Raw genomic sequence first — 16825 nt, forward strand, 5'->3', positions numbered from 1 at the left:
CTTGTTAATATGTTCATGACAGTTTGTTTTTGTGGCTGGTGGATTCAAATGACTTAATTACTTTTTATTGTTAATAACTTTTCTTGAAGTAAAACTCATGAGATTAAGGAATCTATTCTGTGAGAAAATGTCCCGGGCTAAGATGGGCAGCATTAAGTATAACAAGAGTACAATGTAAAAATGCTTAAATGTCATTATCTAACATAGATAATAATAATAAAAACAAAACGGATAACCATAACAAGAATCATGGCCTTATATTTGTTGTTTTGGTTAAAAAAAAATAAAATATGGGAAAAAACCAAACTAATATAAGTCACAAAGTGAAAACATTGTTGGATGTAGACTGTGTGCGTGTGTGCATGCGTGTTTACGAGCCTTTAAAGATCGTTGCTGATAATCAAATCTTGAATTCAGAGGAAATGTGAGGCACATAAACAAGGTCAGTGTGCACTGTGTGGCAGTTGCTTGCCTTGCTATCTTTCTTAGTTTCCTTTTTGCTTCTTTTTTTTTTTTTTTAATTCCAGTGCAGAGAGAGGTGCTGCCGTCTGTGGTAGGTGGCTGCGTAATGGCCCAGACCCAACAGATATCAGAGATTATGCCCAGTAATGGGATGTGATTATGTAGGCACTTCTTGCCCCATGCACATTTGTATGGCAGGGATCTGCAGTCTTAGATGTGATTTGTATAGTGTCAAATCACAGAAGCTTGTTCAGCATTGGCCTGTTAAATTTCACCCGTTTATAGCTGCAATAAAGTGCAGTATGTGTGGTTGTTATCAGTAATAGGACGATGTGTAAATCTGCCCAGTCATACAGAAATGGGCTTTAGATCTACGCTGACTCAGCTGGTTTTCCATCTAACATTTCAAAGCTGGACTTGCTCAAAATGCAACCAGCTGTTTTAAATGTTATCAGACAGATTCTGAAGAGGAAACTAAATGAAATGTTTGTTCTTCTATTGCAGTAAACGAGGAACTCTCTGACCTGCAGTCGCTTTTTTTTTTTTTCTGTGCATCAATAAACAGAAGCAGACAAAGTCATGAAAGCATTGAAAGCTTGTATTTATGTGAACGTGCAAAACAATACACATAAAAGTTTGAATTTGAATTCAGTTATAACTTTGGCCAGTGACTAGAAAAACAAAAAACTGGTTTGTGTGTACTATGTTTAGATATCTTTGAGTACAGAAAATTGGAATGCTACTATACTTGTGGGGACCAACAGTCACTTATGGGGACAAATCCCGGTCCCCACGAGTTTGTAGGCATTTTTGAGGCTCAAAATGTGGTTTTAGCGTCAGGGTTACAGTTAGGCTATGGTTAAGGTTAGACATTCATTTTTGATGGTTGCAGTAAGTGGCTAGGGAAAGCATTATGTCAATTATATGTCCTCACTGAGATATGAATGTGTGTGTGTGTGTGTGTGTGTGTGTGTGTGTGTGTGTGTGTGAGTGAAATCAAGCACACCCCTTTCTTTTGCAATGATGTGCTTTTGCTTTGCACTAGAAGTTGTTTGTAGCGATGAATCAGAAGAGAAAAGGTCATTTGAATGTGAAGTTCCCCTTGACTTTATCAGGCCTCTTATTGAGCCTGTTGTTTAGCTGCTTAGCTACATCTTTTGTTTTGGTTCACTGTAAGAGCCAAACATGTTGTTATGAAACCTAAAAATCCTGTTCTGTCCTACCTGATCAGTGTTAAAACAGCTGAATAAAATAGTTTGATTCTAGCTACTACACATAGTGGCGCGTTTGAGTACGTCAAAAACGAATAGATGTATACTTGCCCGTTGCCTAGTAGCAAAATCAAAAAACATAAAAAGAGTCTTTTCAGTTATTTCAGATTAATGATGACCTGAAATATATTAGGTATATTAATTTTGTGACTTCAACAGCCAACAAAAACATCAGGCAAAGCCAGCTCAAACTGTACCAAACACACCTATTCAAGCTGCAGATTTCACACAGAAGGAGTTCCTGGATACGTTCCAGCCCCTCCTCCACCCCAGCATCCACCTGTAGGCTCCAGGGGATGTTTAGTAATCACTCCCCAATTTTTCTGTGTGTAATACAGAGCCTAGTTGCCAAGCTCTTAACTGTATTCTGTTGTAATCACTAATTTTAAACATCAGTTGAGTGACTGAAATACACTTGATTAAAAAACAAAACTACAAATACTGAAAATGTGTTAGAGTAGAAATGTAAATCAGCAGTGAATGACGGGGAGAAAGTTCCTAGCATGCTGGATTTTTGAACAGGACATACTTTCATCGATTACTTCCTGTTGTTGTGTTGCACAGGTACACAACCCTTTCATACCGCGCGCCGGAGATGATTAACTTGTATGCAGGAAAAGCCATCACCACTAAGGCTGATATATGGGTAAGGTCCTTCCCTGTTTGTATGTATGCTGTCTGTGTGTGTTACGCAGGCTGCAGGGCTGGTTTGGCCTGGCAGTACTCTGCCCCGACAGGTTCCTCCTCTCTCTTTCTCTCCCAGCTATTTGCCTCCACCAGCTCTCCAGCAGCGTTTTTCCTTCATAAAACATTGAGCAACATCAGTCACAACAAAGCCAGAGCTCCATCTGATCTGTTCTTCCCTCTCTGCTCCCCGTCCTTTTTCATTTTGGGTCCATATGTGATTATTAGACTCAGTTAAGGGCCTTGATAGGCTTGTGTGAAATGGGCCTCCGCTGTTTTGAAAGCAAGAGGCAGAGAAGCAGAAACAAGTGTTTGGACAGGAGCCATTATTGAGGAATTGTGTACGTTAATGGCGTAAAACAGCCAAGGATGTGGCTGTTAATGGGACAACTAGTGGTTTATTTCTTAGAATGTGTAGTAAGCATCTTATTTTGTTTGAAACATTTAAAAAATACCTAAAATTATTAGTAGATTGGAAGAAACTGGTGTCAAATGTAGTCAAATCAGAAACTTTCACAAAGAATTAAAGGCCCCACACTCTTGACCCCATGCCATTTGCCTACTCCATGCTACGTTAGATCTCTGGCTAGTTGTTGTCAACACATAAACACAAAGTGTCATTAAACTGAATCGAACAGATGGGCCTGTAGATGAGCCCATTGTCACAGATACCTGATCAGGGTTTTTGAGTCAGGCTCAGACTGATATCTGATCCAAATGTCAGATTCATGCATCAATATCGTGCATCAGTAATAAAGTGATGATGATTTTTGCCATGATCAAGCCGTTCCAGATGATGAGATTAAGGTTGATCCTTTTACTGTGCATGTCTATAAAATACTTCCTTAATGCTTCCTCTCTGAATACATAGTCAGTCAGTAGTAAGACACAGCACGGCTCAGCACAGCCTGATGAAAGTGGCTTCAGTCTGTTAGAGCTATTCAACTGATCAAATTATTTAAATCAGTATCTAAAAAACTAAAAGGTAACGATGAGACTGCATGTTAAAAGATGAACATGCTTCAAATCAGTCTGTGGTTGAAGGAAAATGCCTACCGTAGGAGTCCAAAAAATCCCCAGCTTCCTGTCAACTACCCCATGTGCTGTCACTTCCTGTTTTTGAGTCATGTGCCTGACGGTGAGCTGCGCCTCACACACATTTCTTAAGCGTTTATTCCTACTTTGTGGGGTTGTTTGGTGGTCATGCTGTCTCACTTAGATTAAGAGTTTAGCATCAGCCTGGATTAGCTTGTTAAGGAGAGTGGTGCAGACTATCATCAGATGGAGCGCTTAAAGGGAAACGTTTCCCTAATGGTGCTGCTAATTCCAAAGTCTCTTTCATCCCAAACTGCATGGTCAGCAGATATGCTGGATACTGGAGCCAAATATAGCTTAAGCCGAATATATGTTTTAGTTCAGAGCACTTTTGCATGCCGGTTTGTTTGGACAGCCATACTGCCTGCAGAGCAGAGCCTGATTTTGTAAACGCAGTTTTTTAGCCTGTGACATGAATAAAAGTATTATTTATTTTCTACCTGTGCACCTCTGTAGGAAGAGAAAGGAAGCATCATTTCCAGTTTCTTGATCTATTCAGTGATTGTAGAAGTCCATTTTTCTTTTATTTTAATGTGATGAATACCAATGAGCACCATTGATAATTCTCCTGCACACATCATCTTAGACCTCTTACAAAGACTTCTTGTATCCTTTAATGGTAATCTTGTTTTCTATTTAAGCCTGTCAGTCAATTTTATCACATGCCACTGAAAACATCTTAAAGATAATTTCAGTGGTTCAGTAATTCAGCAAACATGCATTTAAAGTTTATCACTGTTGTTTGTATCTTCATTGTCTCAGGGCAAGGAGGAAAGCACCCAGGTTCTGATGGGTATTTTGGGTACTTATGGAGTTTTGTTTTAAATCCTTTGGGCTGTTCAGGCTTTGTGTGAAAAAACCGTATTTCTTCAGTTATAAACAAAATGTGTCTGCATCAAAAACTTCCATGGCACCCAATGTTTAATGAGATGTTTCATCAATATTATTATTATTATTATTATTATTATTATTATTATTATTATTATTATTGTTATTATTAGCTGCTTTATTTTGGGAGAAAATGAAGTGGTGTTTGAATTGAAGACATGGATACACTCCTCACGCTGGGTGTTTTGGGTTTTGCGATAGAATACACACTAACAAAACTTGGGTATGATGTTGGCACTGGGACTGAGTCTCTAGCAGTGCCCACCCTCAAAGTAACTGGATACAGGTGTTTGACCAGATTGTTTGTGTTTTCTCCACAGGCACTTGGATGCTTGTTGTACAAGCTGTGTTTCTTCGCACTTCCATTTGGGGAGAGTCAAGTCGCCATATGTGATGGAACCTTTATCGTTCCAGATAACTCCAAATTCTCCTTCAAGTTGCACTGTTTAATCAGTAAGTTGGAGTTTAACGTGTCACACGGAGCAGCTGAATACAGCTTTATAGTTATTAATAACTATCCAGAATAACTTTCATTTGTTTTGTTTTTTCTGTGGTATGTGTCTTTTGTGATTCAGTAGTTATTGAACATCATTTTGTAAACTAGCAAAATATTCTGTCTGTAATTTGTCTCCCACATTTGCAGATTATCAAAGATGTGAAAAAATGTTGTTTAAATTGGAAATCGTCTCCCGCATTATGGAACTTGACTTTAGGCTTGACTGTACCAAATGTTACTTTGATGTAATTTCACAGATAAATATAAAAAATACAAAGCCATGTTACAGTTTCCACCTTTTTAGTGTGGTTTCTTTTCTGCTGTTGTCACCCACAGAGTAATCTCTTTCAGTCTTTTTTTTTTTTTTTATGCATTTACCCAACTCAAGCCTGTTTGAACCAGTCGAGGACCGTCAGTCACGACAGCTTTGTTTGTGCTCAAGTTATTTCACTTCCCCAAATGTATCCTGTGGCGGAGCTTCCTTTTTAAAACACTTGACAAACAGCTCCACCAAGTGGTCAAGGGAAGACGATACATGCCAAATACGTGTTGTTCTGCACCAGAGTTGATATAGTTAAGCTTTTTTAAATGTATTTTTTTTAATATACATATATTTTTAGTTTCATTGTTCTGGATTGAAAATGTTTAGTTTTAAAAGAAAAGTTTTCTCTTAATTATTATAATGTCAGGGTCAAGAATTAGGAATTTAGACAAGATATTACAACAGCTCAATAGTGTAGTGGTTTACACAATTGCCCAACAAGCAAAAGGTCAGTGAACAAATGCATGAAAGTGGTTTCAAATAGTTTATTTTTTCAACTGTCTAGTTTTTACTTTTGTTTCAAGTAACTGAAACTTCGTTTTAATTAACTATAGAAATCTTGCTCTTGTAGTGTATAAAGTGACCTCTTTTTTTTTATTTAATCTTCTTCAGGATATATGCTCGAACCAGACCAGGAGAAGAGACCTGACATTTACCAAGTGTCCTATTTTGCCTTCAAATTAGCTGGAAAAGACTGTCCAGTGCCAAATCTCTTCGTAAGTCACAGGCATAAAACAGTCAGCATGTCTTTAGCCTTTCCTCACTGGCTTATTAAAATGAACCTCCCCGCTGTTTATCTAGAACTCTCCCATCCCAACGTCACTCCCTGAACCTCTGACAGCCAGCGAGGTCGCTGCTAAGAAGAGCTTGACGAAAGCCAGGTACTGCTCACCGACGGTTTTATTATGTATAAACTGAAAATGGAAATGATGGATTACTTTAATCTTATGTATTCATTTTTTATTTGATTGTTTTTTTTCACCTCTTGAGATCACAGCCTGTCAGCTAGGGCACATAGTAAAGTTCTTCCTGCACATGCTGAGGGACACTTTTGCTTCCTCCTTTACAGGATCACAGACTCTGTGGGCCCAACGGAAACATCGATAGCTCCCAGACAGCGGCCAAAGGCTGCAAACAGTAATGTCCTGCCTCTCACTAACACTGTCACCCCTGTCAAGATGACCGTGCCTTCAGCACCCGTCAGCAACGGCCAGAAAGGTTTGTTAAACTTCAGTAGGATGGATTTTTATATCTAAGAACACGTCTTAAAGGAGTTTGTACTGTATTTTGTTGAGATAAAGACTTTTAACAGGCTATATACACATTATTATTTTCAAACAAACCAAAACACATTTCTTAAAGTTACTGAAAATTATTTATGATTATTTATTTATGCATAAATTCCAGAACTAAATATCTTCCAAATGAGGATAATGCTGCAATGTTTTGCTCATTGCCTACATCCATAGATGAGGATGAGAGTGTTGATTGACTGGTAAATCGACAGCTTCACCAGCTCAGCTCTCGTCACCATGTGATATCTGAATATATAAACCCCTAGATATCCTGGATTTAGATTTACTTGTTATTTCCTTTTCTGGAGTCTAAAGAAAAAACACTGCTCATCTTTACCTCTCAGCTCCCACTCCTGGCTCTGGGCAACCATCCATACAGTCTCAGCCTCAGCAACAGCCTCAGCCACATGCCAGCAGTCAACAACACAGAGTCCTGCAGCAGCTACAACCTGGTGATTTGCGTCTGCAGCAGCTACAACAGCATCACCACCACCAGGCAGTGCAGCAACAACATGCAAATGCACAGCAACTCCAATACCTCCAGGTACGTCACACCATGATCCCAGTTATTACGCATCAGTCATGTTTAAGCCATCACTTGGAGGCAATGTTTTCCATACTTTTTTTTTTAAATTTTGACTTCAGTACCAACAGGCTGTGCAGCAGTCGCTTCAGCTTCAGCAGCAGCAACAGCAGCAGGCCATGCTCCAACAACAGCAACAGCAGCAGGCCATGCTTCAGCAGCAGCAACAACAGGCCATGCTCCAACAGCAGCAGCAGCAGCAGCAGATGATGTATCAGCAGCAGGTTGCTCAGGCTCAGTACGCCGCCATGGTGAGTCCTTTCAGAGGTCTAGATGTGACACCAAAACCCCCAGTGATGCAATAAGATACCCTAAATTTCAGTGACTGCATTTGTAATGTTTAAAAAGGACGTTTGGTTTAATTCAACATCATCTTTGTTTTGCGCACCTGTGGACCACTTCCAGTGCTCGTGCAGTTTCTCCAGCCAAGACCCAGACACCAAACAGCAGTTCAGTCGCAGAAATGGCTCTGCTTTCCCAGTCTATCTACCTGTAGTCATGTAGCTCCAATGCTCAATATTTAAAAATCAAAAAGGTAATACTTGACTTGGACAGATGTCAATTTCAAATTCTCAGTTTGTTCTGGTCATATCAACAAACATGTGGCCCCTTTTTGGCCTTGTGTGGCTTGGCTTATGTGGAGTCTGCACTCGAATCGACAGCCATCAAATTGAATTTGCTTTTTGTTCAAGCGACTGAAAAAAACGTGACAGCATTTCAGAGCAGAAGACTTTATCCAAAACTGCAGTAAATAGTTTGAGCAAATGACAGCGAAACACATGGAGACACAGCGTGAAATAACACAGAGCTGAATATTTCATTTAATGTCATAATGGCCTAAATTTGCTCTCTGTTCCAAACACTGGCAGCCAGTCCTCCTCCCTCGAATCTCCTCGCGTCTGTGCCAAGCAGCATTGGAAGCAGACGCTCAAACTTCCTACTGAATCTGTCCAAATATTCTGAAAACTAGTATTTACTGAATCAAACACACAAACACAGGTCCTCCAAATGTGCACTGTAAGGGCGGCGTAATTTTTAGTCTGTTTCCCACCGAGCGCGTACCATCTGTTTTATTTCAGAGGCAATCTGGTCTGAGCGAAGCCACGAGGGGATCGAACAGAGGGTGAAATGGAGCAGTTTTATCTATGTTGCGTTCTGACATATGAAGCGGTTCATATTCGGGGGAAGAGGCGAGTGCTCAGAATTACTGTTCTTATTCCCAAGATACCTGCTTAGTGTTTAAAAAGCAGCATTTCCACACCGATCTTAGACCTGCTCCTTATTGTGAGGAAGACGCATTGCACATTTGTAATATGGTTTAATGACATTGGATCAGTTTCATTTGTGCGGTACTTTAAATGCACAACAGCAGTGTGAAAAAACTGCTTTACAAACTTGGAGAGTAGAGAAAATATTGGATGACTAGAAGATTCAGAGAAAAAGCAGCAGGTGAACCATAAACTGTATTTAAAAATGTTCCAAATTTCACTAATTTCGTCGTCATTTGCAGAATTTATATACTACTCAAACAAATTAAAGGAACACTTTGGAAACACATCAGATTGCAATGGGGGAACAAATTATGCTAGATGTCTGCACTGATATGGCCTGGGTAGAAGACTGCCACATCATTTTATAGAACTTAAAATTATTAACCTGCAGAGCCCTGAATTCAAAGACGCACTGAAAATCAGTGAAAAACTGATGCAGCAGACTGGTCCATTTTGCCAAAATTTCATTGCAGCAACTTAAAAAGGTACTTGGCCCCTGTGCGCTTGTATGCATGCTCTTAATGAGACGATGGATGGTGTCCTCTGGGATCTCTTCCCAGATCATGAGTGATTGGATGACCCTAAACATGAAGACCCAGAGGTTTTCTATTGGATTTAGGTCAGGCGAGCGTTAAGGGACAGTCAATGTTATCAATTCCTTCATCCTCCAAGCATTGTCGTGCACCGGGAGGACCACCAGCGTAGGGTTTGACTGTGGGTCCAAGGCCTTCATCCTCATACCTTCTGGCAGTTAGGGTGATGTTGCCTATCCTGTAGAGGTCTGTGCATCCCTACATGGATATCCCTTCCCAGACCATCATGGACCATAGCACCAAACTGTTCATGCTGAACGATGTTATGTGCAGCGTGGCATTCTCCACGCCTTCTCCAGACCCCTTCACGTCTGTCACATGTGCTCAGGGTGAACCTGCTCTCTTCTGTGAAAAGCACAGGGTGCCAGTGGTGGACCTGCCAACCTCGTGGAGTCTCTTTTTGGTTGTTTGGTCCGAAACATTCACAGCAGTGGCCTTCTGTAGGGTTCTGGCAGTGTTCATCCTGTTCCACCTTGCACAAAGAAGTAGATACCAGCCCTGCTGATGGGTTAAGGGCCTTCTGTGGCCCTGTCCAGCTCTCCTGAAATGACTGTCTCCTGGAATCTCCCACGTGCTCTCAAGACTAGTGCAGTTGACCAGATCAATATCCCAGAACTTTAACTGACTTGAGCACCTTGTTTCGAAGTGTTTCGCACTCTCTGATTGGCAAGAAAATTGATCTGTCAGCCATAGTTTGAGTTAGTTGTTATTAGTTGATGTGTTCAGTTTGGTGTTCGATGTGCTGTTTGACTTTCATTCCCTCATCCCTCCCCTCCACCGTGTCCCCAGCTTTCCAAATCCAGAACTGGTTTCTAACAACATTTCATCATCATAATGCGCCATGAAATCAATGGTCCGTCCCTCATTCCCTTCCCCCCTTCTTCTCCCTCTCTTCCTTCCCTAACAGCTGCAACAGTACCAACAGGCTTTTGTCCAACAACAACAGCAGCATCAGCAACACCATCAACAACATCCACAGCAGCAGCAGCATCATCCTGCTCAGCAGCCTCTCCCCTATATGTCTTCCCCTCTTGAGTTCCAGATCCCTCTGGGTTCCTACAATGCGACCACACCCACCATGGGAACTGGAGCTGGTACTTGCCAGATGGGGGGGCCATCTCCTGTGGATCCCTCATACACTAACCCCAGGTAATGTCCTCTGTCCTTTGAATCTGTTTGTGGAAGTGAAATTAGATTGGTTTCCTTCTACATGTGAAAGTATTTCCCTTCTTTCCATTTTTAAGCATGTAGAAAGTTTTTATGTGATGTGAAAATGGGATTTAAATTAATCATCTGTATGTTAAAGATGGATGCAAGCACCTTGACCTCAGCCATTTGTTCTCACTTCAGCATTGGGTTTTTTCAGTCCTATCGGTTGCTTGGAAAACACATGCAGTTTATGAAGTCTTAGAAATATCTAATTGATATTGTCTCTAATGTGGTCTGTTTGCTGTCCTCTCTCTGCCGTAGGAACCCTCTGCTGTCCACAGATGGGGTCACCCCACCTTTGCAGAGCTGCAGCAGTGCAGTCAGCAACCCTCCCGATATGTCAGGCTGGAACCCTTTCGGAGAGGACAACTTTTCTAAATTGACCGAGGAGGAGCTGCTTGACCGGGAATTTGACATGCTTAGAGCAAGCAAGTGAACTCTAACGTTTTAACTCTTTTTTTCTTTCTTTTCTTGAAATGACAAGATGTGATTGTTTGAAAAGTGTTGCCGTAGACGGAGAAATTTTCTGTAAACATTTCAGTTCCTCGTTAATGTCTTTTTCAGATGAAGGGAAAAATCTGGCACGTGAACCACATGATTGTGTATCACCGTGTTTATTTAGCTTTTTAACCAGATGGAGAATAAGCATTTTTCTGTTGTTAAAATAGCAGATTTTGGGCATTGTGCTCTTACTGAGTGTATTCTCAGAGCTGTGGGAGTCTGTACATATTTGAGGGAACATTTATCAGTAACACCCACAATCATATGCAACAATATTTAATTTCAAAACTACTTCTATCACCTCGTAGCTGTAGATATCTAATTGTGATCTTTTATGTACAGAAAAGCCAGTGGAGAGGACAATGAGCGTGGAAACTGACCGACCGCCGCCTGCTGCCGCCACAGCCAAGCCCCTTCCTCCAGAGGATCTCTTCGGCTCAGTCCCATTTGTGGCCAACGCAGGCAAGTCTTAGAGGAGTCTCTACCGTGAGGACCCAACACTGTGGAGCCACCTGCCTCCCCCAGTCTGTCCTCTTCCTGCCCTCCCCCATCCCAGTCTTCTCCCCTCACCTGACCTCTGGTCAGAAGCTCCTATGCCACAAGAACCCAGCAGTGGGCCATTTAAAACCAATGATCAGTCAGATTTGTGTTGTTTCCTAATGTTAGTTGGAAGATTTAGATGCACTTATGCTGTCATTATGAATCATTTTATTAATAATAATAATTATTTTAAAAAAGCAAATTGCAGCTTTTGCTCCTCTGTGGTTAAAATAGGAAGCGAAGGAGTAGCAGGTGTGTTGGTGCATTCAGTGCAGTGAAGTTTAACAGAGGGCTTATTAATGAAAATATAATGTCCCGTTGGAACAAACCTTTATGCAAGTCACATGGAAGTCCACTCATAAACGCGTCTCTCTCCACGTGGCTGGAACAAGGTACTAACACAGAACAGTCAGAGGTATATGCTCATTGTGAGGCACTTTGGATTAAATTACACTTTGAATAAAAGTGCATTAAAAAAAAGTTTGGTGAGAAGCAAAAACTTCTGTGTCCAGCTTGGACAAGAGCTGGATGAAATTGCTGTTTAAAAGCAATATGAAATGTCACGTGGTTGGTACTACAAAGGGCTGAGTGATGTTTAAGTGTCAGTTATTTAGTTTCTGACTGGTGAATAAATAAATACAAAGGCCATCTAATTAAAAGAATTTCAGGAGTCATAAGAGTATTTTTTTTCTTCATGGTGTTAAATTTTGAAGCAAATTCATTATAGCACCATTTGAATTTAACAGTATTACAGTCGTCTTAATAAAGCGGGTTATTCGGTGTTCAGCCAGACACTTGAGCTGCTTTCGGACTTTTGCAGTTCCTCTGACTCTGACAGGAAGTCGCACCTTTCTGCATGTCTGCACTTCAGGAATGAGGCCATAAAGTTCACAGACAACTCCAGCACAAGAGGAGCCTTTAGTGACGTTGGTGTTTGCTGTGGCAGCACTGACAACTTGCATATTTACAAATAAATAGATAAATAAAATTAGAGTAAAACACAGAGACACTGGTCAGTGTTGAAGTCCAGGCTTTAAGAACGTGATTTGGACTCAGCAGGTCAAATATTGTCATTTTTCTGACTTCACAGCCGAGTTGGAGCATTTCCGTAGTTTGCTAATAAAATGGAAAAAACGGGCACACACTAACTATTGCATTGGCAAAATGAGAGAGCTAAATAACGGTTTTCAGGTATTACCTCTGTACCTAATACCTCTTAGTACAACCACACCTGAGAAGCGTTTTTGAATAGGAGCCCTTACTGGATTCAGACTTCTTGTTTGAGTTGCTCTGTAAAGTGGAGCAAATCAAAGAAATTAACGGCTTTCAAGAAACAATTGTAATGCCCCTGTCCTAATGGTGTTATTAAATTTAACGTAAAACAGAAAAAATTAACTTTTTTGTGCATAAAAGCCAGTGTCATTGTATTTTCACGTTTACCAGTTGGAGTTCTTTGACGTAGTTGTAGTTGTCATCACTGTGAAGTCCAGCTGCGTTCCTGGGAAGATCCATAGATTTAAACCAGTCCTGTACATCAAGGAATCACTCACAGTGAGGCAGTGAAGGACAGTATTACTACATAGTAAATTACAACCCCCCACAGCTCCTTCCTTGGTCTGTCTTTTCTAAGTTTTTCTATTCAACTCAGTTTTCATCAGAAAGGAAGAAAAAAAGCTCTGATCGTTGGAACTCTTTAGTCCGAAAGCGTTTGTTTTACTCGCAGCTTTGTAAACATGTTTTATTTTGCATAATTTACCATATTGGAGAGTTGGTGCTATATATTTGGTGTTAGGGACTGATCAAACATATAGCTGAGATGATCTCACACCCATCTTTCAGCTCCTGTATTATTACAATGTCTGTCGAACCATCGCTCAGCCCTGGTACTAACAAACTCCACTTTGAGGAGGGGGAAAAAAGCAAACTTGAACTTCCAAAGTTATGGCTCGTTGCCGTTTGTTTACATGGCGATACTGTCGCCCCTGCGCGGCCATTGAAACTGCAAAGATTCCTCACACGTTGCACAAAAGTTTTCCCGAAGCCTCAAATGTTCTTCACATGTGGAGTGTGCACTTTACTGTGGAGGCCGTCGTCATAACCTGATGATTAGTTCTTCTGATTTGGCTTCATTAACCGGTCAGACTGCTTGTGGTTCACCCTCCTCCCCTAACACAGATCACAGCCTTGTTAAAGCAATGTGAATATCTGAGCGCAGTATTTCTACATTTATCACATCGGTGGCAGCAATAAGCTTCTGTGCCTCTGTACTCTTCCTGCTCCTTAAATGTGAATTGATTAATGTTTTGATAGGTGATTTAGACACGCTTTATAATTAATGGAATATATTTAATGATTAATCCTGAAACACTTTATTTTCTAAAGGAGAGTGAGTGTTTTTTCTTTTCTCTCTCTCTACAGTAAATTCATCTCAAACACGCAGGCTTAATGCAAATCCAGCTTAGAGTAGATTAAGACAAGATAACAATGCAATATAACCCTATAAGCACTTGAATGTAAGTGTGGAAATATTTTATCGTCTTCACTTATTACTTAAGGAATATAAAAATCTATACAAGTTCAAATTGGATAAAACGAAAAACCAAAAAAGAAGCCAAAAAACAAGAAAAGGGACTCTTGTACCGAGCTGATGCAGCTGATGCAGAACCCACTTTGTTGGGACTCATTCCTTCAGGCTGGCATGAAAAAATTTGCAGCAAATTTTGGAGCAGCCTCTTCGCAGTGTTTGTGCCATCAGTTGGTTAGTTTAGTGTTTTGTTTTGGTTTTTTTAAAGCCCGCTGCTGACTTTAAAAACCGGATCGGGTCAGGTTTTATTTTCCGTGATTTGATATCGGGCTCCAGCTCCACCTGCTGGTCCACTGCAGCTCTGCTTCTGAGCGTTAAACCCTAATAAATATCCAGTTTGTGATTTAAGTGTTTCTGGTGTTGGCAACTTGTACTTGTACTTGTACCTACTGCCAGACGGTGGGGAAGTTGATTTTAATCCTCTTTGATGACCAACAGCTGACAGTATTTTTATTTATTTTTTTTAACAAAGGAACTACATTTTATAAAAAAAACTAGTGCTGATTTACTTTACAGGAAATTCCATAAAATCTAACTTTAAATCTATCAAGCACAGATAACAGGGTGCCCGTCATAACCCTTAAAGATCTCTGAGTAACTTTATGAGGTCTAATCAGAAAATGTGTTATTGGCCTTCCCCGTACCCGATGTCACGGCGGATTACGACATGTTATAGGTAATCTTAACCTTTAAGTGACTGTGCTAATTTATCTGCTAAAATGAGCGAGTGGGGTTACGTAAAAGGATTTCTTTGAAACACTTTCCTTTATCCATGACAGATTTACTCTGTTTTCATGCAGTTAATTTACCTGCTTAGAAAATTAGAGTGGATACAAAAACTTGTATTGTTAATGAAAGGATGTGTTTTTTTTTCTTTCTTTGCCACAACAATGGACCAAACAAGTGATTAAAGTAGATCCCACTCATATAAAGGATGATGATTTTTATAGGGAGCTGCCACAGCTCGACTTGACTCTAACTTTCGTTATTGTTTTAATAGTTTTATGTTGAATACAACTGGCTGATGGCACATTCTCTTGTTTAAATGTTGAATTCTTATTTTTGGTCAAAAATTGAGGAAATTTTGATTTATTCTTTTTTTTTTGTTTGTTTGTTTTGTTCTTTCTTTTTATATATATTTGAATCCATACAATCCTAAAGGGCTGTATGTTTGTTGATCCTCACTGTGCTGCTGTTTATCCGCCTTAGGTCAGCAAGTGAGCGTTTCCCTTGGCACTCATCCGTGCACACATGAACCATATCACATTGTAATGAATATAGTTGCTGGTAATTTGTGTTTAGCTGAAGGTAAGTTTGGAGTTAAAGCTGCTTGATGCTTCTGTTCCACCTCATTTTTCCGCTCATATCACTGCCTGCCTTTACTGGGGCCTTTTTTGGAAAAACTGCTTCATTTAAGATTTGGTTTTTATTTTTTAATTTGTTTACTTTCTTTTCATTCTTCATTTAGTGAGACAGCCATTCTCAGAAACATCTTGTTCATGTGTATTGGTGGATGGGTCTCTAGCTCGGACAAGCGAACCATCAGAGCCAAAAACAAGTGAAAGGGACAGTCAGTGTTATTAATGCACTTTATTTTATTTTGAAAGTGCAGCAAAACAGGAAGTACTGTCCCAGGATTTGTAGGATGATGATGTTTTATATTGTTTACATTTGCAACTTTTCTGTGCTCTTTCCTCTCTGTCTCGGGGCGATGTTTCCCCCCTTTGTTACTATATTTTTGTTTTATTTTTTGTTAGCCTTAAATCATGCGGATGTGTTAGGAAGCCTCCAATAAGATGACAAACTATTGGATTTTTTTTTAAACTTTAATTCTCATTAGAAGTGTTGGAAAAATGTCACAGCTCTTCAGCTTTAGTTGACTCCAGCAGCTCCTGGTACCTCTCCTGCAGAAAGACAACAACCTATAGATCAGTAGTCTTCTTGTTTTTGCAGCAGACTATGTAAAAGGTCCTGTATCATACTGTGAGTGTGAATGTACTTCTTTATAGAATGTTACTGATGAATAAAAAAAATCCAAAATCAATACTCACTTTGGTTCCTTTTTTATCCTTAAAGAGAAGCTTAGAGTCTCTCCACCACTACACCACGAGCAAGATGTTCCTGATGTTAGGATGGCTGTCTTAAGTGTCGCCCCGTCTAGCTCGAACTGAAAGCTGAGCATGTTTGAGATGCTGTGCAACAGCTGGTTGGCAAAACAGAGTGTGAAACAGAAGCAGCGACGCATGCGTCCTTCACTCGCTTGGTTAAGGGTGCATTTCTGCAACCTTTGGCAACAAAGACATTTTCAAGTCTCCTACATGCATTTTGGCTGCAGTTCTGTTAAATCGATGAATCTTCCATATAAAGGGGTAGATGTGAATCTGATTTTGCCCCTATGCCTAGTTTGCTGGAAACCCGATGGAGATTAAAGCTCTGAACGTGGTGAGTTCAGCGTGGCTAATCCTCATTTGCAGGTTTAGTTCTGGACAAACTTCGTGTTTCATGCTCTCGTCATTTCCTTCTGTCTGTGGTGGAATTTTGACCATATTTGTATATCAGTCTATCAGGATGCTGTATGTGAGTAAAACTCTTATACTGCAAAGAATTACCAAAGAGGCTTTGAGTATGCTGCAGTTCACGATGTATGATCCAGCAGTGCACACGCACGCTTTCATTTGTCAATCAAGCCCCCTTTCTCATTGTGTCGTAGCCCCTCCTACCAGAGATGCGAGGAAGGAGTTGAGACCACAGGTGTATTAACTATTATTATAACTCTCTGAAGTTCCTTCGTCCCAACCCTGATTCTGTGGTTTGGAAGAACCCAGAAAGGGCTTTTTGAAGAAAAGTAAATACTTTTTAGAAGTATCTTTGTCCCCCGTTAGTGGGGAGAAAGCAAATTCTGACAGCGATGATGATTTCGATCTCACAGGCCTGAAGCGATGTCAGTTAAATACGGCACGTCGCACAACTGATTCATAAAATGTTTTTTTTCCCTTAATTTTATTACTTCAGGTGTAACAGGTGCTCATCG

At 40.3% G+C, this 16825-nt stretch overlaps 1 protein-coding gene across 1 annotated transcript in view; it reads left to right on the plus strand.

The window, feature by feature from the left end:
* Nucleotides 1-16825, plus strand: part of bmp2k (BMP2 inducible kinase) — a 58851-nt gene that overhangs the window by 35116 nt on the left and 6910 nt on the right. The window contains exons 6-15 of the mRNA XM_063490059.1: nucleotides 2298-2379; nucleotides 4721-4853; nucleotides 5831-5934; nucleotides 6020-6099; nucleotides 6288-6436; nucleotides 6858-7057; nucleotides 7159-7347; nucleotides 9868-10109; nucleotides 10431-10597; nucleotides 11013-11132. Of these exons, the coding sequence (XP_063346129.1) occupies nucleotides 2298-2379; nucleotides 4721-4853; nucleotides 5831-5934; nucleotides 6020-6099; nucleotides 6288-6436; nucleotides 6858-7057; nucleotides 7159-7347; nucleotides 9868-10109; nucleotides 10431-10597; nucleotides 11013-11132 (1466 nt within the window). The remainder of the gene's footprint in view (nucleotides 1-2297; nucleotides 2380-4720; nucleotides 4854-5830; nucleotides 5935-6019; nucleotides 6100-6287; nucleotides 6437-6857; nucleotides 7058-7158; nucleotides 7348-9867; nucleotides 10110-10430; nucleotides 10598-11012; nucleotides 11133-16825) is intronic.

This window comes from Pelmatolapia mariae, linkage group LG12, assembly GCF_036321145.2.
Source record: "Pelmatolapia mariae isolate MD_Pm_ZW linkage group LG12, Pm_UMD_F_2, whole genome shotgun sequence".
NCBI classification, from domain to species: Eukaryota; Metazoa; Chordata; class Actinopteri; order Cichliformes; family Cichlidae; genus Pelmatolapia; species Pelmatolapia mariae.